The sequence below is a fragment of the Pogona vitticeps genome, chromosome 8, assembly GCF_051106095.1.
Source record: "Pogona vitticeps strain Pit_001003342236 chromosome 8, PviZW2.1, whole genome shotgun sequence".
NCBI lineage: Eukaryota > Metazoa > Chordata > Lepidosauria > Squamata > Agamidae > Pogona > Pogona vitticeps.
Window position 1 is genome coordinate 22,588,036 of NC_135790.1, and position 25,998 is coordinate 22,614,033.

A 25,998-nucleotide genomic window follows, 5' to 3' on the forward strand; every position below is an offset into this window, starting at 1 on the left:
TGAAGGGGAGATAAGAGGAAAGATTTCATTATGCTGACGTGTTTCTGTAGAGCCATATGAGTTGAGTCTTAACGCGAGGCGGGCAGATAGACGGGAGCTGAATGAATTGGCAAAAGAGATGGAAGGATGCGGGGATGTGGCTGACTGTATTTCGTGGGGCAGATTGATAGATGGACAAGCAGGAGAGACAAAGCAGAACAAAGACTAGAATGCCTCTAGATGGATATGTGTCTGCATGGAGTGGAAAATCAGACAACCCGCAAACAGTTTTATACAGATGATGGATGGGCACAAGAATGTAAGCACTGAGAGGACTGGTATTGGCCTTCCCTCTATCTACCTATCTACACTTTAAATAAATCGGTGATTCACCTTGGGGCTTGGTGAAATCCTGGTTGATTCTTGCACTGTGGGTGGTATATGTTCTCATTCCTCCTTCTCGCATATTTGTAGCTCAGTCTCTGTTTTCAGCCGATTTTTGTGAACCATTTCATGGCTTCCACCATTGCTAATGTGGTAGAAGGATGGTTGAAAAACTCACCCCCAAAAGTGCCATGAAATAATGGCCAAGTGGGGTCAGTGTCCTTCTGAGCAGGAAGGAGGTACAGCTGGACCCTTCCGATGTCATGGGAATGCAGCTAGGCAGCAGCACTGAAGGTGAGGGCTTTGGGGAGCCACGTTTCCAAAATATCTGGAGAGTCACCTTAGCATTTCATGTCTCTGTAGCGGACAAGCAGCTTTGGCATTGGTCGCTGGCAGATCAGGACATGATTTTCCCTGACACCCCGCTTGCCACAAAGGATCAGATTTCATGGATCTCTCCACCTCTTCCATGATGTAGGCAAGACTCAGTACATTAGCTCAAGGCAATCCGCATCCCACACAAGATAAAGCCTCTTCCAATGTTCTCTTTTGCACGCAGAGAACAGGCCCTACAGTAGCACTTTGGTTTACGAATGCCCCCGTTAACGTAATTTTCGGTTTACGAACAGAGATCCATAGAAAATAATGCCTCTATTTATGATGTTTTTCTGCAATACGAAGGAAGTTCCCCCAGGATGCATTGTGCCCGGGGGTTTATAGCACCACCACTGTTCCTAGGCAAACTGCATTTTGGTTTACAAATTTTTCGTAATGTTCCGGAGAATGCATTATATTCGTAAACTGATGTACTACTGTGTTATTAAATGGACTGAACAACCACCTTATGCAGGAGCTAGAAGGCAGAGTTGAGTAGCTCCAGGACACTGGAAAACGAAGCTCCTTAAGTCAACTTGCTGCTCCATGGTGCAAGAGAAAATGCTAAGCTAAAGGTGGGTGAAGGGGGAACCTTCCAGATGTTGTTGGACTGCAATTCCCAGCAGCTCTGTCCAGCTTAGCTAGTGGAAAGTGCTGCTGGGAATTGTAGTCCACCATCCTTTAAAAGGTTGTCCATTTTTGGGAACAAGCCCACCGCCAGTGTCAAAGTGAACTTGACCTTTTTGGCTTGGTCATACATCTGTCCTGGAAATAGGAAGGATGTTACCTTGTCAGTTGCTTCAGGAGTTAGTTTTTAAAAAGAATGAAAAAAAATGATAATCAAAGAGAGAACTCTAAGAGAGCCTCATGACCTGCTCACATGAGTGAATTGGTGTGTATTTCAGATTTCATTTTGTGACCAAAACATATAACGAAGTTGGAGTTTCTGCTGTTCGTGCTTCATCTCAGTGAATGTAACCACCTGGAATTATCCACCTCATTTGCAGATAATGAAATTAAAAGTACCATTCTCCCTCTCCCATAAACTCTCCCGTTTATTGAGCAGGAGCAGCATGGTAGCTTCCTACTTTCTCCCAAAAGAATATTGTTTCAGGATGTTCTAATTAGAACACTGGTTATTAAAAAGTGAACCAAACAAATCTTGTCTTGTGTCTAGTCTTATGTAGAGCTGCAAATGTTATGTCCTCCTTGTGGGTGAGGATGGATATATTTTTTTAAAAAAAAGTTTTCTTCCCATTAGGAAAGCCTGGGAGTTTTTGTGCATTCTTTCACATTTTAGCACTTTTATACAAAGACGTTTCTGTTCAAATAACTTTATGTGCATGCTTTTTGCACAAAATACAAGGCTTTGTATATTTTTAAAAAATCATCTTTGTGTATACATGTGAATGATGTTTGGCAAACACTTTGACCAAAAATTTGTTGCTCCCCCCTACTGTTTTTAATGAGCAAAAAAACTTGCAAAGTTTTGTTGTTTTTAAAGACGCGTGTCTTGATATTTCCAAATACTTTTTTTCACACAGGGAGAACATTTGTAAATATCCATTCCACTTCAGACTTACATGATATTCTCTCCAGATTTCAAATAATCTGGATGCAAGTTCCTTTCTTCTCACTAGTCTGAGACCCAGTTTTTCCCGTCGTATTCAGTGAGAACTTTTGCACTTGCAAGAATTATTTTTGCACAAAGTTTGCACGTGCAAACGAAAACACTGCTGCCTGCTGCCTTGTTGCGTAGACTTTTAGTCCTTCTGTGCCCGCTGGGTGTGTGTGTGCTTAACTTCAGGAAGGGAATGGACTCTGGCTTTACCTGCAGATATTTTGTGCAAAGAGCAAAACTACAACAGAAAAGTGTTTGCTTCTCCCCCTCCTCCCGCCTTGGGTCCTTTTGAGGAGAAAGGTGAGATTAAAATATTTCAAATAAATAAAATAAATAAATCTGCTGTCTCCATCTTACACCAGAGGCAAATACCTTTGTAAGGGTTAAAAATTTCTTAATGCATGGAAGCCATGTCTCCTGAGGAGACAGTAATATAGCAAGAATACATACCTAGGTTCAGTGTATCTCAAGCATCATTATCTGATTTGTGACAAAGGAGACTGGGTCCTCATTAGATTCTTTTTCAGCCATGGTAGAATCTCTTCTACACTGAGTTGCCAGGTCAACAGGTTCTCGTTCCCTGAAATTTTGTCATCATGGTCCTTATGATATCACAGAGGCTGGGATGAAACAGGTTGGAACTGTTTCTGGGGCAGCTAATGGTGGGAACAGGTATGAGGGGAAATTGGGCAAATGGACCCCCAGAGTTCCAGTGAAACCTGGCTTCAGAAGTAACTTCAAAATCCAGGGCTGGGAGAATAATGAAGTGCATTATTTCAGCAAGTCATGACAAACCGTTTCCGTTAGCTGCAGAGGATGCCACCGTTGCTATGGCTTGTCGAAAATCTACAGCCAGACCATGGATGGTATGGCACTAGCTTAGAATCGATGGAGCTTTGTGGGCCCCAGCTTTAAAGCCACCTGGACAAACTTGAATTCTAAGGTCTTAAGAAATGGAAAAGTAATGTATCTCCACAGATCATACATTTTGCTCTGAATCAGCCGGTCCTATTTGATTCATCTCTGTGAATTTGCATATTTAACTACTCTAGTTATTCTCTGTGTGATGTAAACTGCCTTGGTGGGTATCCTGGACCATGTTTTAAATAAATAGGATCATGGTGAAAGATTAGATGCTGGCCAGATGCGGCATTGTGGACCCAAAGAATTAAAATGTTTTTGTGATATTTAAAAAAAAAAATCCCCAAAGGTACAAATTTCTTCAAACTTTATTGATACACTGCACAATCACAACCATCTCTTATTCTTTCTGAATTAGAAAAGGTTACAACTACAATGTAACATGCACAAAATTTCAGGTAGTATATTCACCCTTTTAATACAATTATTGACAGGAAAAAAAAGAGAGAGAGAGACTTGACTTTGCTTTAAGAGATAAAAATAAAATTTAGAAAGTATCTCTAGTAGGCTGACAGCATTAAAGAAAAAAAAGCTTTGAAAACTTCCATTTGATATAACCTTTTTTTTCTCATTAAAGCATTTGAACACTGAAAATTCATTTACTATTTTGTTTTTTTTCTTCTTCTTTGTTTCTTTTTAAAGGATAAATTGTGTGAAAACAATGTGCACGCCCATAGCTTTGACACAGCTAGAAGAATTGCACCAATTGATAAGTCACAGAAGAACTTGTAAGTCTACCAAAGATAAGGACTCTGAAAATGGACAGGTAACAGGTTTCATACACCCAACAGGTTTCCTCACAATTGCACTTATACATTGCACAAGTAACTTGAATGATTTTTCTTAATGCTCCCCAGTAGTTGGAAATAATAGAAGTTATTCTCCTATTTGGGTTTCTTTTCTTTGTTTGCTCAATTCAAAGAGTGAGTAGAGTGTATATGTGTGTGTGTAAATATAAATATTGGTCAGGAGGTTGGGGAGAGTCTCCCATCTTGAAGCCCTGTATGGCATGGAGCCATAATAGATACAATCTCCAGAAAGGAACACAGCAATCTTCACGTAAGACCTGACACTTCTCTTTTGAAACAGAGAGCTGATGAATTGAGACTTGAGCTGGCTTCGCCTTGAATTTAGTATACCACATATTCATATTCAATTGTATTGGACACCATCTGATTCTCACTCTTCTGAGGCACTAGGAATGGAACTCCAACATATATGTAGGGATTCCTCATACATTTCAGTAGAGGGAGCTGACCCACAGGAATATATGAGTGTGTATAATGGGAATCTATGAACTGAAGAGGGAATATGGGCAGGAATGTTCCATAGACTTGTAAATACTCAGGCCATCTCCCGGTCATGGCAAAGATATATTTGCTACATATTATGACCGAGCCTTTTTCCTAGAAAGGTTGACTGTTTATACAATGATCTAATTTGTAATGCAGTGGCTATAAGGTCCATATGAGCTTGAGTGGAGTCTCACATGTGCAAAAGCTTCTATAAAGTTTTAGGTCGAATGAATTATGCACATAAATTGCATTTCCCCCTTACATCTTTTTTTAAATGGCAGACTCTTTTATACATGGTTATTGAATGACTGAAGAATGCACTTTTTGAATGATTTTCTCTTTTTTGAAATAAAAACAGCCTCAGTCCAAGATGCTTTCAGTTACAGCACTTGTCATCTGAAACACCACTTTCCTTGGAGGGGGGCGGGGAGGGATATGCATCAATTTTTTTGTTTTCCAGTTCCAGGAAAACTAATGTTTAAAAACTTTTGCTTTTTTATGGTGATAGGCCAAATAGCTCAAAAGCTATATTAAAATGAAATCTTTATTCTTCTAGTTCACTTTCTGAGAGCAGATTTTTCCTGAGTTGGGGCCAACAGCTAGCATGAGACAGTTTCTTCCATGAGGTGGCTGTGTTCCCTCTGTTAGTGTCACATTGGCCCTAATGTGCCCCCACAGCTTTGGAAGAATGCTGGTCATGCACATTCCACATAATACTTGAACACTGGAGGAAGAAGAAGGCCTCTTACCCTCAGATGTAGAACTGTGTAATGCAACCACAACAAAGTACACCTAATTGTTGAATGCTTGCATGATGTCTGCATGAGAAAGGAGCATCAACCAGGAACTACTCTGTGGTACTCCCTTCCCCTCTTCTTCTGCATGTTGCAGGAAGAAAATAATTCAAGAATTCATTTGGTTTCAGGTAATATCTGGCTTGCCATAGCATACAAACCAAGAATTATTATTTAAAATAAACAATCCTATTACTATACAAGGCAGCTTCATAAAATCTTTTTGGAAGCTTGGCATCTTCAGCAATTTATTTTAGTAATTCTTGCCCCCCTCCAGTTTATTGTTGCCGAAGGTAAGAGGGAAGCCCCAAGTTTACAAGTATTCTTTCTGCTTCTGTACTCATCAGTAAACCATACTTTAGCATTATGTGCAACAGTTTCCCCATCACTATCCATGTGGATTTTCCAAAATCTGCATCAGGTTGATCTATGCACTTGGATGGTGCTTGCTGTCATTGCTTTTAGGCAGAAAGAATTTTTGTGTTTCTTACCTGCCTCCTGCCCCAATACTGAACCTACTTGGGGGGGGGGGGGAGCTAAGGATAGAAACAGATGTTATAGACAGCTCACCATTAGAAGCTGAAAGCATGTCAGCATCGAAGGCAGTCTTTTGTCTCTGAGAAACCAGAATTCAAATGAATCCTCTGCTCGAGTCCTAAAGATCAGTCACGAAATGAAGCAAATGAGAGGTGAGAGACGCTTGTGCAGTGACACACAATTCAGTCACTGAAGCCTTGCTTCTTCATAATTAGCTTTCTATAACATCTGTTTCTGCCCTAGATTTTACACACATTACTGTGCTTCCTCTTCGACATTTGCTCCATTAAACAAAATCCTTCCAGGTATGTTGTCATGGAATGCTATTGTAACACAGGTCAACCTCTGTGCCTGCATGTTGTGTGTTCTTACTACCATGGGGTGGGCTGTTTATTTCAAGGTGCAAATCATCCTCAGGTTTCAAGGACATATGTGTTCCTTGGGACATAAGGTTCTCAAACACAATTTGGATCCCCTTGCCCCTTCCAGTACGTGAAGTTTAAAGTGCTCTTTTAGCTGCTCACATTTTATTTCCTGGCTTGCCCTTGCCAGTTTGAATGGGAATGCAGAGGGAGAGGTTATTTCTAATGCAGAAAGACATATTAGATATTACAAAGCAATTAGAGGGGACAGTGCTTTGCTGTACGATGGAGCCAATGCCATGCATGCAGACGGTCCCTCTCTGAAACCCAGAAGAGTTTTTAACAAGACATGATCCTACTTTGTAAGGCAGCCCGCTAGGTTCTCTGAAGGAAAGGCCCTATATATGACATTTATATTGAGCAGGCTTCAGAAAACTGAACTAAAACTGATGTACAGCATGTCCCATTGATTTCAAATAGACATAAGCAAATGACTTTTTTCCCCCTTAGATTAGGATTTGTGGTTGCAATTGTGTGTTCAGTTCCTTGCACACAGTTTTACTGGAATGAATGGACTTTAGCTGAGATAACTGTGCTAAGGTTAATTAATATCCAAAGGGTGTTACTTCACCCACTGGTCTTGCTGGTACACCATCTTCATTCATTTCATTGGAGCCAGAGCTTCAGACAAGACCTCACTGAGATTCAAGGAGGCCCTTCTTTGCGGTGCCATTCTGAAACATAGGAAAGGTTTCTACCAGACAGGCAGAGCATGGAGTTTTCCGATCCTCAAAGTGCACAACATTTTCATAAAGCCAAATGGCATTCTTCCAAATGCATTTGGAAAATACTTGCAAACATCACACATCAGGCACTTAACGTTAACTGCTATTAAGCAAACAGTACATGGTATGTCACCAGCACTTCAGTGCACATGATTCTGGAAGGAATTTCCACCTTCTTTTATGAAAACCTTCAATGGATCTGCAGGGCTTAGTTTCTCTTCTTCTAAGACTACATTCCAAAACTAGGCATGCAAAGAGGACGCAGTGTTGGTAGAATGGACTTCCCTAACTTTAGCTTCCTAGAGCTGGTTGCTCACTAACCTTCTACATTGTAATATCCAATTATTATTTTTAATGCCAACCATCTTACTTCTACACACAGTTCTTTCATACTTACCTACATCTTTGGGGGGAAAGAGATTCTCAAAATTTGTGTAATCATGTTGACAGCCTCTGAACAACAGGGTCTTGATTTGTATCCAATGATTTCTAGTCCAAGGCTACGTCCATTCGAGTGTGACCTGAGCTGGCACAGAATATAGCTGAATGGTGAATGTTTGTTGCATGTGTATAGAAGATTTCATTAGAAGGCCTTCAGTACAAGCTAATCACCTTTTGCTGCAGTGAGGGCAAACCAAATTCCAAATTCACCTTTTCTATATTCTTAGAAGTGAGGAAGAAAGCCATTATACCTGAAGGATGCTATTGAATGCAGAATATAAGATGGGTTTTGGCCTCACCTACCAATGCAATGCATGGAGGGGCTCAAAACTTTTTGTGTTAAAGCATCCTGCTGCATGTTTTCTTGTAGAGCTCGAATCAGGATCCAAATGATTTTGTGACATTAACCTCTTCATGCAGAAAGCGACAAAGAATCATGTGGCACCTTAAAGACAACCACTTTATTGTGTCAGAACCTTTTATGGACTAGAGAATCTACTTCATTGTATGAGCACTTTCCACTTAAAGGTTTTCCCTCCACAGCAGGTAGAGATTAAGGAACATAGCTTCCCATCCCAGTATGAGAAGGAAATTGTACAGTGACATTGACAAAACAGCTAAACGGTTGTGGAAGCCAAGCTTCTTAGGTTTCTCTGTCTGTCTTGCACTCTCTTTCCCCAGAAGTAATGCGACAACATCTTGTTTGAGATGTGAAAGGAAGCATGCCTCTTTGGGCAGAAAAATAAGTTGCGGGAAGCAAAGTCTGTACATTCAGTGATGATGCCATTGTGGTGGATTTACTTCCATTTCATGCCTGACCATTCCATCCTTTTTAAATATATGAATATACCACCCAAATGTTTAGCCTTGTATAATTAAATACCAGACTTCTAAATCATTCATTCCTTTGCTTTACATGTTTGGATAATTTAAACACCTTGAATGGCACAACTTTTTGATTGTTCGCACTGACAATTATGGGAATCAGCACCAGTCACTTGAAATCCACAAGGTCATTTTACTGTTCCCAAGACGTGGCTGATAGCAGCTCAGTACAATGGGCATGATACTTCCTTACTGCTTTCAGGGTACTGTTGGGCCTCTCAGTCTTGGCTTCTATGGGATGGTCTTGAGACCTATTGGAGAAGACTACCAAAAAGAAAAAAAATGCAGCGTTGGGATCCTTTATTTAATTTCCATCTTGGTCCCTGCCATGGACATAGCCGGTATAGCAACAGAAGCAATGGCATGGATCAGAAACACAGCTAACTGGTTCCCCAGACAAGAGAGGCTCATCAGAGACTGTGAAATTATTCTAGGCATCTGATTTGTTCAACTTCTCCTGGAGCATGGTTTGAAATTTACTCTTTATAGTTCAGTTTAGGAATGCTGACCCATTTGTATCTCTCCTAGCTTGGCCTGCCACATGGTCAACATCCTGTTTTTAAGTCCATAAAATAGATTACCCAAATGTCCCATCACACACACACACACAAAAAAAAAACCAGATCTCTCCTTTGCTTATATAACACTCAAACTTCTCCCTGCAGCAACCCTTCATCTTGTAATGGTTTGTAATGAAAGAAGCAGCTTTTTCTTCGTAGCTCATACTGTGTGTCATACAAGCAAAGAGTGGGCTGGGCTGGAACTCTTAGCAAGCTGAAACCCCAAACCACAGCTGATGCTGTTGTTCTCCTTTAGAAAACTATGACTTGAAAGTTTCTTCTGTTGTTTCCAAGGCTTGAATAACAGTCATCAAAAAGAGAAAAAACAGTGAATCTGTTTTTCTTTCCGGCTTCTCTTTTGGTTCCCCACCACCAAAGTTTATCTAATACTTGGAAATAAATTTCAGTGTTCAAATCCCCTCTACTCAGAAGAGGTCCCCATATATCTGTAGGATGAACATCCCAAACACACTAACAAATTAATCGGTCTGCATTAGAGCAATTGGTCTTCATCAACTTGTTGGTGAACTGACTTGTGAACTATGGAGTGAGAGGTTGTGGTGGGAAGGGTGATCAGACTTAGGGTCTGGAGAAACTTTGATAACATTGCTATCCCTTGATGTTAGGAGAGTGAAAGAAGATGAGCCTTCTATGAATGTCTATGTGCAGTACAAAGCTGCAGAAGAGATAACAGAAGGACTGCAAATGAAAACACAGCATTTCCTGCAGATGATTGCTTTTAAGGCAGTGTTCAGAACAGGAGATTTCTCCTTAGGGATAAGATGCGCTTAGCGTGTCTTACAGCAAGAATGTGGGAGGCCCCAAACCTCACCAATATCAACAGGCAAGTTGGTGATGGAGTACCACCAAAAGCTGTGCTTTTGTCTTTGACCCCACTAGGTTCTAAATGTGCGCTTGTGTTCATCTGTGCTACTAGTTTTGACTAGTCAAGGTACCTACATGAGCAGCCTCTGTGTCTCCCCTTCTGCAGCAAAAGAGACTAGTAGGCTGCAAAATAATTTTTGAAAGAGTAACGGATAGAACAAGGGGAAAGGAAAGGCTGTCCAAGTGGAAATGAGACTCAAAGTGATTATAGGAATGGATGGGTGGAGGCATGGAAAAAAAGGTTTGGCTTTAAAAAAAAATCAACGTTGCCAAATAATGCAATCATAAAGACAGCTAATAGATGACTCGAAAGGCAGATGGGTGAATGGACAGGATTATTTTGATAAACTGGAGGGATGCATGGCCAGTATCATTTTCAAGAGACTGGTGGTGGCTGTGCCTTGTCTTTCCTCCCCTCCCTGCACTCAGCCAAGTTGTGGTCTGTGTGTTACACAGGCGGCTTGGCCTGGCCCTCATGCTTCCAGCATAACCCACATTTTGGGGAGGAGGCAGAGGACTGTTGTGACCGCCGGGTTGCAAGTTTATTAAAACATCACCCAGAGAGAAGCGAAGTGAAAACCTGAAGGCAATCAGACATCTGAAGCAACACGAACGGGTATGTACAGTATTACAAGCAGGAAAACAACGGCAATCCTTTTCCTTGAGAGACAAGATGAACTTTAAAAAAAAAAAAAAAAACTTGCTCTTATATTCCTGTTGTGCGTTCTCTCTCTGACCAAGACACGTCTTCCTCCTCCACCTTCTCCTGGGATCTTGTGACTGTCTCACCCAAGAAATGCTTGACAGTAGAAATGAGAGGCTGACATTTATAAATACGGTATTTTTGACAAGTGGGGCTGGGGTGGGGGGTTAGGGTGAAGGAAGGAAATTAAAATCGATTCTGCTTTGGGAAATGCCCATGATTGACCATTTGTTCCTAATGGGTGGGTTGACTTTTGATCCCCGTTTCCCTCCCCCACCCTTTGCCCTCCCGGCAGTATTTTCAAGCTGCAGGCTGTTGGTTTGTTCGTTGGTTGCCCCCCTCCCCCCTTGCCCCAGCAGGATGGATGGTTAAAAGTCTGTGGTGTGGGAGAAGCCAGGCATCGTCTGCAAGGACCCTCACTTTTCTTATCAAAACTTGAGGAGGAAATAAGCCAAGAGGGCGCCTGATAGCCAGACGCAAGCCATCGCTCTGGAAGCTGCACTGTTGCCATCGTGTACTGCTCCTGGGCCTAGGTTAAACAACAATAAAAAGAAGAAAAGTAGAGATGCTATTATTACCATTATTATTATTATATCCAGATGCATCAGAGAAAATCTAAGACTTTCTCCTTTCTCTAAAGCAATGCACAATCTTGTGGCATCCTAAAGACGAGGATGCAAGTCCCTAGAATTAGGGACTGGTAGATTTTTTGAGTGGTGCCCTTTATATTGCTTTATAATGTTAAGCTAAATCACAGGTTAGCACTCCATTAGTTAGGCTAAGACTTTTGCAGCCCCTTTCCCCTTCTCTTCTAGCATGCTTTCAGGAAGTTATTGATTTGTTTGTTTGTTTGTTTTATACCCCACCCATCTGGCCTAAAAGACCACTCTAGGCAGTTTCCAGTATAATATAAACAATACAATATATACAAAAATTACAATTAGTGATGGTTTGTACTAATATAGCTCAGTGAGTTGGAATGTCTGGCTATAGAACCAAGGGTGGGGGGTTTGATCCCGCACTGTGCTTCCCTTGAGAAGGACCATTTGAGATCACCTGGAACATGTGTGGCTAATAAGGTTACATATCCTGTTACATGTAAGGCCTTGGGGCAAGCCACTTGGGCCCAGAACACTACCACAAGGAGGGATTTGTAATATTCTTTCTGAATATTTTATATACAAGCAACCTAGAACATCTGAAATATTTTGTACCTGGGAAGGATTGCTCTGTGTTGGGATTGATGGCACACAATTTTTGTTTCAGTGGTGAGGACATCTTAAAATTTGAATCATGGTTTGTTCAGATCAAGGTTTGTTTAAACTATGGTTTGTTCAAACCATCCAGGTCAGGACAAATAGTGTTTTGTCATCTGGACTCATTTCAACAACTCAGCCTTTACACGTAGCAGAAGCACCACTTCCAACTATCAATCAGATGCTTTTAGGTCCCCCATTCTTTTGCTTTTCTTATCCATACTCAAGGACGGAGGAGTGGGGAAACCTGAGTTTTGCTACTGGGCATTCCTGTAAGGCTAAATTCTATAGGCAGGAAGGAGAGTGAGCTATAAATAAATTAACTTACTTTTATATGTGAGCCATTTAATTTATTTATATCCTGATCTTCTGCCTTTAGGGTACTGAGAGCAGCTATACAATGTAAGAAATATAGGAAGGGGTGTGTGTGAGTGAGAGACAGAAAGAAATGCATGCTTGAATAGTACCATAAATAAAGTATAAAGCAGCATTCTAAAGTATAGCAATAAAATACCAAATGAAGAAATCCTGTTGAAAGAGACAATTTTCCATGTCTTGGGAGGGGATGTTCCAGAGAAAAGGCTCAACTAATCTTGAGGAGGTATACGAGAAATATAGGACCATCACCGGAAAGGATATGTGTCTCATGTTACCTCGTGAGATGATGGTAGAAGGAACATCTATTGAGTTGCTCTTAAGACCCAGACAGAACTTTTCCAGGTCTCAGGAATCTAGCTGGTGCTTTAGGGAATTGTTGTGCTTTCTCAGACTTCCAAATGGGAAGAGTGTAGAGCACTGGAGGAGAAATTTAGATGTTTGTTTCTTAGGTGTCTAAGCATCCATTTCCAGCCCTCTCCAACCGATGCCGCCGCTCAATGGCTCAAATGGAAAGCATTTCTATGTGGGCTGTGCTGGCTTGTTTTGCCTCTGTGACATCATAAAGGGCCCTCCTCCGTGGGCCTGAATCAAGTTTTGGCCCTGATATCTCAGGAAATGGGATGCTGCTGTTCTGGCAACCTTTACAGGGAGAGACACTTGCCCACTATATGTGCATCTCCCCAGCCCTCTTGTTTCACACACACACACCACCATGAAGAACATATGGTAAAGGGTATCGGAGAGGGAAAGATGGCAGCCATTCAGTTCCTTTGTTGTCCTGTAAAGGTCCTCTTTAAGAATTCAGGAGGGTTTTGCAAAGCTCGGAAGAGACTTTCAGGCTTGCTAAATGGTGATATCCAGCCCCCCCCGCTGCTATTTCCCCACTCCCTTTCCATCCCTCTCCACTGCAACTGCTATCACCAAAGAAAACGGCAAAGCCTTGTGATTGTTTAATTCATTAATGTGCAATTTTGTAGCAACGCTGATTGACTGGAGTCCTGAAAATAGCACACATCTGTGCCGAACTCCTCCCATCTGGAACCCTTTACGCAGTAACTGCTCTTAAATGTTTTACACTCTTGTACTTTTGTTCTCTGGTGAGGGTCCCCCCCCTCCGCCCCTCCCTTTGCCTCGCCTTTCTCTCCCATTCTCTCCGGCACATGCAAGGAACTCTTTTCACTTCTTATTTAACTAGCTGAATGGCACTCGCCTAATTAAAAATTGATAATGACCACGGCACATGAGCAGACTGCAAACGGAGACAAATACAATGCCGGCGTTTGATAATTGTACTGTTGTTGCCTTTTAATACCAGGGGATATTTCCAGTAATGATGCATTGATTTTTATAGCCTCTCTTCTAAAGGTTGGCTTTCTAGCATGCGGCTTTTGAATAGCTGATGCTTGTCCTCTTTGCTTGGCTTGACCTGAACCTATTAATGCGACATCAGATTATGATATTCCTGCACAGAGAGCATGTCAGCACATGCGGTGGAGGTGGGGTGGAGGAGACAATTAGATAGCAACCCTTGGATCCCTTTTAAGGAGAAAAGCAACCCACTGACCTAAGCTGCCTTGGGTTCCTTTTAAGGAGAAGGGCAGGGCTACAAATATTTTCCCATCCATCCATCCATCCATCCATCCATCCATCCATCCATCCATCCATCCATCCATCCATCTTGTGCTTCCTGAGAGCACATTTCAATGGCCATCTGAGGTAAAGGCCATCAGAAAAAGGGGTCAAAGGGTCATTCTGTTAGCTGGACCAAAATTTCCCAGAAAAGAAATATCTGAGAATTTTTCCCCACTGACTTCTTTACTGAAGTCTTTAATTATTTCATCTCCCCAACAGACAGTAGTCAACAATAACCCCCCCCCACTGCTCCATGGGATCATCCATATAGATTTCAATTATTTTCAAGAAAGCAAGGGTCCTTTTTCATTCCAGCTCTCTGTTGTTAATCCGTTGCTTTGTCCTTCCATTTAGTGCATTATTTGCTTACACTTTTTACTGCATAACAACCGAAGGAAGCTGGACAATTGACATCAAAATTAAGAGCACAGAAATTAAATCTCAAGCCAAAATCTGAAAGAAAAATGGAACAAAGCCAGCCAAAGCATGAACTAACACTTTTAGAGGGTCTTACAACATGGTGTTCTTCAGTATTAACCAGAAAAGTAATGGACATCTTACATTTATCCACAGCATGGTTCCCCTCTCCTTCTACAAGGTCCCAGCCCTTACCCAAGAGTATTTTATTTTGTTTTATTAACAGACACCCTACTCACTTATATTTCAGTGACTGTAGGAAGCAAGGAGAAAGGCAGGATAAAAACATTCTAATTAATAAATAAATTGTGCTCCATCCCCCATTGTTGGAGCATCCTGCTCCCAACCAGAGGAATGTCACAATGATCCTCTCCCCACCACCTCACTTTCATTAACACACAGTTGAATAGAGTTAACTGGGAGTCTGGAGGTTGAGTCATGCAACTGGACTTCTTCCTTACTAGGTTGAAACATTTTGCTACTCATCCAAATAGCTTCTTCATTCTGAGGAGAGCTGGTAGGAGACCCCTGATAGATCCTCCACATTGGTTTCACTTCTCCCTGGTTTGAATAGGCTTCTTAGATAGACAAAGGACTGGTTTAATAATAATATAATAATATAATTTATTGTCATTGTAAGTATATACACAGTATACCCATACAACGAAATTCACAGACAAATCTAGAATTTCTGCCTACACAGTTCTAAGAGTAGGATATATTATCTCTTATTTGTGCTTATTTATCTATACTAGTCTTCAGGATCTGTTTCTAGATTACAAAAGAAGAAATGAATGTGCCGAATGCTGAGTCAAATCTTTGGACCTTCTAAGTAAACATGGTCAGCTCTGAAAGTGGCTGTTTGGGCAGGATTCTGTCCTAGCCCTACCTGGAAATCCATTTATTTACTGGCAGCCTCTTAGACCAAGTACAAACCAGACTCTACGCTCCTTATCAGGCCAAATCAGGCAAGGTCAAGGATGTTTAGAAGGGTACTATGATGGTGTTTCCAGTATAGTCTACGAATGAAATGATAACGGCTTAGTGATATGCAATCCATGGTGACAATAACAGTTCAAAGCAGCATAAAATATCAGTTGTTTGAAGGCCTTATGCAAAGCCAGGAATCATGGATATGAGGCATTGAGGTAGCATGGGTGATTCGGAAAAAGGTTGAACACTAAGGACCCATAGATCCAACATGGCGACAAAGACATCATGAGATGGGGAAATAAAACAGTTGCCATGCAGAGTCAAGCTCCAGAAAGAAAGCACTGGCAGAAGTCTGTAGCAGGCATCTGTGGCTGTGCAGGAGGTGAGAGGACATTTGGAGATTTTTTTTTTTTTTGAGGGGGGTGGTCAGGACAGGAGACTTCAAATAACTCACTGAAAGATCATATTCCAATACCAACTTCTGTAGGCTAGAAAGCAAACCTGATAATAGATTTGACTAGTCTGTGATAATCTGAGTGGACTCTCCCAGAGTCCCTGGTGAAGGGTGAACTTGATAACGGGCTGGTGCATCAAGCACATCACACGTCTTTGTAGCAGTTGACCCTGCTTCTCCTTGCATGGAAGTTGAGAATCCCAAGAAATCTAGTCGTGAAACTCATTTTCCTTTTTCTCTGTGTTCAGAAGGGCAGTCATGTGGCCTGCTTCACAGAGGACACTTCTCTCTTTGAAGGTGTCTCAGAGGACAGTCCTCTGTTTGAAGAGTTCTTCTTTTATGAATGAGTATCCTGTCTAAGGAATGAAAAAGAATATTTTCACAGTCCTCATCAGGATCGTATAAAACACATGGCAGATGGAGTGCAGGGTGCCACTATAGTGGCAGCTTGCAAGGCACACAGTAGGTGTATTTGATGGTGAACAGGAAATCACACACTCTAGAGAAGCTGGTTTTGGCAACATCAGTTAGGGTAGGGCTAGCCCTAATGTTGGGCAGAGTGAAGCACCCACTTCAGGCAACAGCATTCACAAATGCCACAAAAAGATAGAAGTTGTTCATTACTGCATTTCTTGTCGTTTCTTATTTCACGGTGCAGGAACCAGTGGCTGTGGAAATCACTGCCTTTTGCATCAAAATAAGTTGGTTAGCTTTGGATGTAGAATCGTGCTTCAATACCCTTGCTAGAAATAGAAATATTCCTTTTGTTTGAGAGAGAGAGAGAGAGACTTTTCTATCAGTCTTGATGACAGTATTCACACTACAAGGACAACCTTGTGTACAGATTGTCCAACATTCTAATAGTTGCAGAGACTTAAGAGAGAGGGAGAGAATCAGAGTCTTTGCATCTTTTGTGTAAATTATGGAAGCCTCAGTGGAGAAAAGAAGCACTTGTCTCATTTCACACTAAAGATGAGACAACTTGCAGACGTTAACAAATTCTTCATTGGTTGCCTTGATGTGTTGAGGCAAACTATATCAGCAATGGTAAGGAATTTAGTAAGATTGAATCACACCTCTATTTTAGATATTATGGATTTTACATTGGCAAGGGGTTAAATGTTATTCCTCAGTCTTGAGTTCACTCTGATGCTGGGAAATTGCTGTTTATTTCTAACATTTGACTCTCATTACTTATAAGAGTTCTCTTTGTTTTGGACATTTCAAATTAATATGCTAGACAGTGTGCAGATGTGCGAACGTTCCATCTCCAGTAATCTGGTGCTCCACAGGGCCAGCATTACATGCACATGTAGTTTGCATGCAAGTTAGGTTTTGTGTAACAGAATTGTAGTCTAAGCAGCACGTAGCATAGCCACATTACACAGAGGACAACACAGGTCAAAATCATAAAAAGGATACCACTGCCAACTTCATGGAAATCATGCTATTTCTTGAACCACAGAAGGGAATTGCCAAATGTTTTCCTGTGCTTCTTTGGCCCAGATAAACTAATGTGGAAATTGTTTATTCTTGTTTACCTTCCATCTGAACAAAGCAACAGAAAAATGTATCTGTTTTGTTTGCAGTGAAGGAATGAAGGTTACCACGGATCAGTGACTCTAATCTTTACTAAGCAGGCCTGCTGACAGAATATTTCCACTATTGTTGCACATCTATTCAGTTTCTCTAGAGCTGAGCCAAAGTTTCTCAGAATACATTTTGCATAGCAAATTCCTGGAAGTTGTCTCTCTCCCTCCATCTCTTTCATTGGGAGCCATTACTGTTCTAGAAGAATGGTTAATTTACAGATTTTTTTCTAATATTCTTCACCTCTCCCCCTTGTAATTTTTTTTTTGGCATTTCGCAACAGTCTTCATTTTCTGCACTTGTTGTTTAGTCATAAAGTCATGTCCGACTTTTCGTGACCCCATGGACCAGAGCACGCCAGGCCCTCCTGTCTTCCACTGCCTCATGGAGTTTGGTCAAATTCACATTGGTAGCTTCGGTGACACTGTCCAACCATCTCATCCTCTGTTGTCCCCTTCTCCTCCTGCCTTCACACTTTCCCAACATCAGGGTCTTTTCCAGGGAGTCTTCTCTTCTCATGAGATGGCCAAAGTATTGGCGCCTAAACTTCAGGATCTGTCCTCCCAGTGAGCACTCAGGGTTGATTTCCTTTAGAATGGATAGGTTTGTTGTCCTTGCAGTCCAGGGGACTCTCAAGAGCCTCCTCCAGCACCACAATTCAAAAGCATAAATTCTTCAGCAGTCAGCCTTCTTTATGGTCCAGCTCTCACTCCATTCCGCACACAATACTCTAAATCCAGGTCATACTGTGGAAAATGCAAAATAGTGTCCAGGCTGCCAAGAAAGCTATTGCTGTTGCAGATTACAGCCTCAGTTTCCAAAAGTTCACAAAGTTTATCAATCAATAAATACATGCAATTTGAAAAGTTGAGCTACTACTGCCCCTGCTAATGGTCAGCCTTATAGAATTTCAATCCCACCCCTGTTTTTCTTTGCTTACAAGCAGATGGAGAATTTTGACAAGCCGTTTGAGCCCAACTCCAGAGTCCTTCAGTAAATCTGAACTTTTTTTAAAATTATATATAACTTTTGGAATATGACTACACTGGAAATTTGATTCACAGCCTGTATTATGTTTGAAATAGCAATCAGTGCTCACACCAGGAGCAACTGATTTGGGAATTCACTGTTCATACTGGATGTGGTGCAAGTCACATTCCAGCCCAGAGCCATTTCCTTCCTTCCTTCCTCTGATCCTGTCTCTGCTCATCCTTTTATAGTTCACTGTGAAGCTGACTTCTCATTTAAATCTTCAGACTACTACATTTCTCATAACCTTTTTTCTATAGAAAAATAACATGAAAAGCTACTTAGTCTAAGTACAGAATTTCATACGTTTGAACAGTAATTTTGCAAAATGCATCATAATTCACGTCAGAATGACTCCATAACAAGGATCATCACCACTTTCCCTTATCATTTGTTACTCTTTCCCCCATACTTTCAAGTAACGCATGCAGGAATTATCTCGTCTCTGTTCACAGTTTTATCCTGCCAGTAGTTTAAAACCCGTATGTGAGCAGAAATGAAGAAATTCCTATATATGTTGCTTGAAAGTAAGGGGAAGGAGTAAGGGATGGGAAGGGGGAGGTGACACTCCCAGACCTCTCAATTAAGTTATTAGCAGCACTAAACTTTTGCTTCACAACAAAAGGGCCTTTCAACACGATCTGACAAGATTCCGGATCAGCACTTACTTTAAAATAATGGTAAGAGATGGGCATGATCCGCCACTCTGGTGATTTGTGTCACTTCATTTTTCAGCCGAAGAGGTGTTTGGTGTTTCCCAGCCCCACCTCGTCTTGTGGGTGCTCACAAGAGGAGGTGGGGCAGGGGTGTCAGGGCATGGCCTCTGAGTGGGCTCCCAACAGAGGAGGCAGGCCTGAGAAACACCGAACAGCTGAAAAATGAACTGGCATGAACTGGTGGGTCATGCCCATATCTACTCCTGATGTTTTACTTCTGCATGTCCCCTTCACCCCGGCCTGAACATCGCATACAAACTGCCTATGCCACCCCAAACACCACCTACAGAAACACCCTTGTCTTTACAAGAATATAGCACAACTATAACCGCATGGGGAAAATAACCGTTTAAATACCGTATATTTCGCACCATAAGACGCACTTTTCCCCCACAAAACAGGAGGGTGGAAAGTCTGTGCGTCTTATGGAGCAAAGAAAACAGATTATATTTTCCTGTTTTCTTCTCCTAAAAAAATGGTGCGTCTTATGGAAAGGTGCGTCTTATGGAGCGAAAAATACGGCAATTCCAGTTTGAAAAAGTAAAAGCCCCGCAGCAGGAGGAAGAAAAAAAAGCTGCTTCGGGAGCAGAAAGGGATGGATCAATGCGAATCAGCCTTTTGCATCCTGTGGTCAGTTAACAAATAATAATTCAAATTCACCCATTTTATAAGCGGACCAAATCCCACAGTATTTGACTATGTGTAGTCACACTCTGTGATAGGGGGGGAAAGTTATTGGGCTATTACCATTGCCAGCTATTCAGCCACAGTGAAGCCTATTCTCAGTAGTGTGAGATGTAGGCACATGTTATTTGCATCTAGATAAATATTTGTAGCAGGATTTATTTATTTTTAAACTAATGTAGGGCTAAATCGAAGTGTCAGACCTGACATGAGTAGATCTAATGATTCAATGGGATTTGCATGTTAGTTTAATTCCTATTCATTCAGTGTTTCTACTTTAATTCAGATAAACAACTGGATTTAGCCTGAAGCCCCTAATTATAGCCATCATTTATAGACGTACCATGGCGGGGAGGGGAGAAGTCCCTCAAGGCTTTTGAGGCAACCAATGTAAAATTGACCCATTTATGATGCTGGGAATCAACTCAGAATAGGAAACAAGTATCAATTGCTCCTTGTTGCAGAGTTAAAGAAATTCAACCAGCAAAAACTACAGCAAGAAGGAACGGATGCTTTTAAAGATAAAAATGAAAAAAGGACAAAAGAAGGGAGAAAATCGTTAGTGCATAATTATACCTCAAGTGAAATTCTAGACACTCAACCATAATCTGAACTTAAAAAGCAACATGATGTGAGCTTTCTAACCTCATTAATTCTAAGACAAAGGGATAACAACTATTGTAATGGCAAAAAATTAAAAATAATGGCAGGAAGGAATCTAATTAGCTTATGTGTTCCTGAAAATGTGGAGAGCTTCAAACCCATTTTCTGCTATGAAAAACCAGCTTAGCCAAATTGTCTCACTGCAAACAGAACTTTTATTTTGCTTAATTACAACAGAATTGCAGTATTGTCTTTGCAAGCATCTACCCAGACAATATTTGCAGAGCGATTCAAATGAATTTTGTTAGGCAAAGTGTGCGTGTGCGTGTGTGCGTGTGTGCATCTGCAGTGTTCCCCCACTCACTGCCTTTTTGGTAAATGTACTTGGAAATCAAGTATGGTTGGGACACTTCAGATAAGAAGTATTTTGAGTGCCTTCCCTTTGAAAGGATGAAGCGGCAATTCAAGTCTGAAGCTAAAGACTGCAATAAATTGTAAGGAAAAGGGAGATCTGCCCCTCCTCCCCATGAACATCACTGTCTGTGCTGACGTTAGCAAATGCTGAACTGACTATCTCAGAACTAGGAAAACCGTGGCTAATAACCAGATGCCAATGATTTGGGAGCAGGGAGAGGAGAATACTCATCAGAAATAAAATATGAAATGTCTGCATATTTTTCTAATGGGTTGACATTTTTGTTCAGTTGGTGAGAAATCTAACAGAACCTATTGGTGCTGTTGTCAGCCAAAAGGAAATGGGCTGTGAGTAACTTTCTCTTCAGTAGGAAAAGTAGAGATGGTGGTTAGGGGAAGCATCCTTCTTAGTTGAAAACAATGAATAAACATACAGCACTGATGTTACCTGTCTGTCATGGGTTTGGAGGGAAAGTTCCATCCTATGGGGAGTGGAAGGCGGGACATCAGGAGGAGGGGCTGTACTGTATAAATATGTGATGCCTGTGTGGTGAGAGGGAGACACTGAGAGACACTGGGATGTGACGAAGCAGCAGCTGGGAAGAAGAAGCTGTTGTGGGAGTCTGTGTGTCAGACAGGGTACTACTGTGTGTCAGAGTACCAACCTGATAGGTTCAGGTGTCTGTTGGTTAGCCAGAACTGATAGGTTCAGGGTCTGTGCTTTAAGTTAAGGGTTCTGTGTGAACCAAACTGTATGCTTGTATGAGTGAGAATAAGCCACGTTACTTTATCCTATTCACCTGATTGTTTATTTTTCCCTGTGTGTATTTAAAATAAACCTTATTCTTTTTATTGTTTAAAAATCCATCCCTGGTCTGTGTGACTTCTTAAAGGGAATGGTTGGTGGCAGCTTAGTGTAACTGTGTGACATATCCCAGTAGGTCTGGGTTTGTCACATTGATTGGTGTCCAGCGTGTGGGATACGACTGGTCCAGTTGTCCAGTGGTCCAGCAAAGCCTTGGCAAGTGTGCCCAGAGCAAGGGGGGTCTAGTCAGGGACAGTCTGAGGCGCGTAGGTAATCTTCTAGGTGTACCTCACGGGGAGGTGCGCTAGTAGAAGAACGTGCCAACTGGGGAGACTTAGATTAAGGTGCTCTGAGGCAGCCTAGTTTTGGCGGGAAAAAGCTGAGGCAAAACTGCGTAGCAACAGTGATCTAGCTTGCCAGCTGAGAGGCCCAGCAGAGGGGGGGTAGGCTCTGACTCGATACTGTTGCAAAGTTAGTGCTGAAGAACAGCAGCAATCTCTAGGGAGAGCTGGTTCTGAGGCAAGAAGGAAAAAAGTGGTCGTTTTATTTTGAGGCTTGACTTTTAAAGCAGCCTGTTCTGAGGGGGGGATTATGCCCTTGACTCGAAGCCAAGTAGCAGACATGAGTGACGTGAAAGACCCCCAGATTGACCAAGGTTCTGAGGATGAATTTGGCTCAGTGCAGGGTGACAGCACAGGAGAGCAGAACCCAGAACTCAGAAAATTGCTCCTAGCCCAACAGCATGAACTGAGGATGAGGCAATTTGAAGTGGAGGAAAGATTAGAGAGAGAAAGAAGGGAGGAAAGGGAAAGGCAAATTGAAATGGAGGAAAGGGAAAGAGAGAAACAAAGGCAATTTGAATTAGAGAGAGAGAGAATGGAGAGGGAGGAAAGATTGGAGAGAGAGAGAATGGCGTTTGAATTAAGAAAACTGGAACTGATGAACCAGAACAATAATAATAATAGGGATTCTGAGGGAGGCCAATTGTCTAAAGCTGACCTGAAGAAATTCCCTGTGTACCACAAGGGAGATTGTCCTGAGGTGTTCTTTTCCTTAGTGGAAAGAGCGTTTGTGGACTTCTCAGTGAGGGAAACTGAGAAGATGACCATCATGCGATCTTTAATCAGTGGTAGCCTGGCTGAGGTTTATGCCGAGATGCCTGAGGAACTGATGAAAGATTTTGCAGAGTTTAAAAAACTGGTGTTTGCCAGACATGGGATAAATGCAGAGCAGCTGAGACAAAGATTCAGGTCCCTCACAAAAAAACCAGAACAGACTTTTACCCAAGTGGGGGCCCAATTGGTGAGGCTGCTTGAGAAATGGCTATCGCAGGAAGGGACAGAGACCTATGAGCAGCTTAAAGATTTGATAGCGCTGGAACAGTTCTATTCAGTCCTGCATGGGGAATTGAAATTCCAGGTGAGGGAAAGGAAACCGAAATCTGTGGCAGAAGCCGCGGAGGTCGCAGATTTTATTTCCCAAATAAGAAAGCCCTTGGGTGAGGGGAAATCTGTGGGTAAACCCAAAGAAACCTACAGCAAGTACTCTCAGGGACCAGGGAAAAGCCAGCAAGGGGGAGGGGCCCATGGTGAAGGGAAGCCCTCAGACCTGAAACAAAGACCTCAGATTTTGGAGGGAAAATCAAAACAAGATGAGAGAGAATCAAAATACACCAGAAAATGTTATTTCTGTCAGGGAAAGGGTCATCTAATCTCAGAGTGTCAGAAATTAAAGCAGCTAAAAGGAATGGTGCCTCAGGAGTCTAGTGGAACCAAGCCAAAAGCTGTGTTCTGTGTCCAGAAAGAGCAAGGCTCAGTCTCACTGAGGGAGCCTGTTGCCATGGCTACTCAGTCTGGAACAGCTACCGCTGCTGATCAGGCTGAGGAAAATGGTCCTCTTGTGGAGGTAAAGCGCTGCTTGCTGGTGAAAACAGATTCTCAGTTGTTTGAGACAGCCGGGGTGGACGTAGGAATACTTGACCGTCAGTATAGGGGGCTGCGGGACACTTGTTCCCAGGTAACCCTGTGCCATCCAGATATTATTCCTAGGGAGTTTATAATCCCAAATGAGAGCATAAAGGTGGCAGGGATTGAGGGGCAGGTAATCTCTCTGCCAGTAGCAGAGGTACCTGTCAACTTTCAAGGCTGGAGGGGAGTTTGGAGGCTAGCGATTTCATCGACTCTGCCAACAGCCGTGCTCGTGGGAAATGACCTGGCTGAACATGTGAAACGGGTGCTAGTGATTACACGCTCACAAGCCACCACAGGGACAGTTCAGGGGGGTAATGATGAGCCAGAGACGGAAGCAGAGGGGAGTTCAGAAGCTGTGGTGGAAACCTTAACCACAGACAGCAGATTTGGACAGGAGCAAAAGGCAGACGTCACTCTCCAAAAGTGTTTTGAACAGGTGACTGACGCCCAGCTAACACCTGAAACCCCAGTGAGATTTCTGGAGAAAAAGGGGATTTTATATAGAGAAACCCTGAGGAATATCTCAAAAGGGGGAGATGGGATCAGAAGTCAGCTGGTGGTACCTGAAAAGTATCGCCCCATGATCTTACAAAGGGGTCACTCTGACATGTTTGCTGCACCCTTAGGGGTGAAAGAGCCCCTTGATTTGATCAAACAAAATTGGGAGCAGATCACCCAGGATGACCCACAAGACGTTGTGACTTACATAGACACCTTGATGAATGACCTAAAGAGAAATCTAGAGCTGGCAGCAGAAAACCTGCAAGCTCAGAAGGTCAGACAGAAAACATGGTATGACCACAAAGCTAGAGAGAGGCACTTTGACCCAGGGGAGGAAGTGCTTTGGCTTAGGCCCTGCAGAGAGAACAAACTGCAGCTCAAATGGGCAGGACCATATAGGGTCATTTCCAAAATGTCAGACCTGAACTACCTAATAGAGCAGGAGGAGAACCAAGCAAGGAGGGTGGTTCATGTGAATGCCCTAAAACCCTACTACAGAGGGGAACAGAGGGTTCTATTTGCGATAAAAGCAGCTGAGAGTGAGGAAGCTGAATTACCCTTCTGGGAGGGTAGAGGGGAAGTAAAATACAACCCAGAGGAGGTAAAGATCAGTCCTGCACTCACCCAAGACCAGCAGCAAGAACTAAAAATGCTGCTTAGTAAATATCAACAGGTGTTTTCCAACAAGCCGGGGATAGTGAAGGGAGTGATGCATCGGATCCACACAGGGGATGCACCCCGCAGGCAGTATCCCCATACCGAGTAACGGGACCCTATAGGGACAAGGTGCGGAAGGAGCTGGACGAGATGCTGAGGGAGAACATAATCGTCCCCTCTTCTAGTCCTTGGTCCTCTCCGATAGTCCTTGTGGACAAGCCTGATGGGAGCATTAGGTTTTGTGTCGATTACAGGAAACTAAACCGTGTAACCACTCCTGATGCCTACCCAATGCCCAGGCTAGACAACCTGATTGAAACCATAGGGGGTTGTCGGTTCATCTCATCATTGGACCTGGTAAAGGGATATTGGCAATTAAGAATTGATCCCAGGGATCAAGAAAAGACTGCATTTTGCAGCCCTTTTGGTCTCTATGAGTTTCGAGTCCTGAGCTTTGGTCTCAGAAATGCACCAGCCACATTCCAAAGGCTGATGGACCAGACCTTAGCAGGGCTCAGTGACTTTACAGTGGCCTACATTGACGACATAGGGATCTTCAGTAATACCTGGGAAGATCACCTGATACACCTGGAGTTAGTGCTGCAAAGGTTAAGTGCAGCAGGGCTAACAGTAAAGGCCAGCAAGTGTCAGCTGGGTAGCCCAGAAATAAAATACTTGGGTCACATGGTAGGGGGAGGAATGATAAAACCCCTGGAGGCCAAAATAGAAGCTGTTCGTGATTGGCCTAGACCCAACACCAAGAAAAAGGTCAAATCATTTCTTGGGTTGGTGGGCTACTACAGAAAGTTCATCCCGAGGTTTAGCGAGATTGCGGCTCCGCTGACCGATCTGACGAGGAAGACGGCTGATGACCGCATCCCGTGGACCAGCGACTGTGAGGAGGCGTTCCAGAGGTTGAAGGAGGCGTTAATCAACTATCCTGTCCTGCGTGCTCCAGACTTCGACCGGGAGTTCATCATCTACACCGACGCGTCTAACAGCGGGGTAGGAGCAGTTCTGTGCCAGGAGGATGAGAATGGTGACCAGCATCCAGTGTCCTACCTGAGTAGGAAACTTCAAAAAGGTGAGAGACATTTGGCAACCGTGGAGAAGGAGTGTTTGGCCATAGTCTACGCGATCCAGAAGGCCAAGCCTTACATCTGGGGAAGACATTTTATTCTGTGTACTGACCATTCACCATTGCAATGGTTAAAGACAATGAAAACCCACAATAGCAAACTTATGAGGTGGGCTTTAAACCTACAGGACTATGACTTTGAAGTGAAGGTGGTCAGAGGGTCAGTGAACTGTGTTGCTGACGCCTTATCAAGAAGACCTGAAGAATGAAGACGGCGACAGAATATGGACTATGTGTATATAATGATGACAAAAAGTAAAATGTACCTGTTTTTGAATTGGTTTGTATGAATAA

General features: G+C 42.5%; 1 protein-coding gene across 5 annotated transcripts in view; it reads right to left on the reverse strand.

The window, feature by feature from the left end:
* Positions 1-3,570: 3,570 nt before the first annotated feature.
* LOC110078188 (opioid-binding protein/cell adhesion molecule homolog) overlaps positions 3,571-25,998 on the reverse strand; it is a 789,058-nt gene continuing 766,630 nt past the window's right edge. For 3 of the 5 annotated variants that reach the window (XM_072979113.2, XM_078379830.1, XM_078379831.1), the window contains one exon: positions 3,571-11,056. In XM_072979113.2, the coding sequence (XP_072835214.2) occupies positions 10,956-11,056 (101 nt within the window). In that variant the 3' untranslated portion in view covers positions 3,571-10,955. Of the gene's footprint in view, positions 11,057-12,111; positions 12,177-25,998 lie in introns of all 5 variants that reach the window. The other 2 variants (XM_072979111.2, XM_078379829.1) reach the window with 1 other exon arrangement.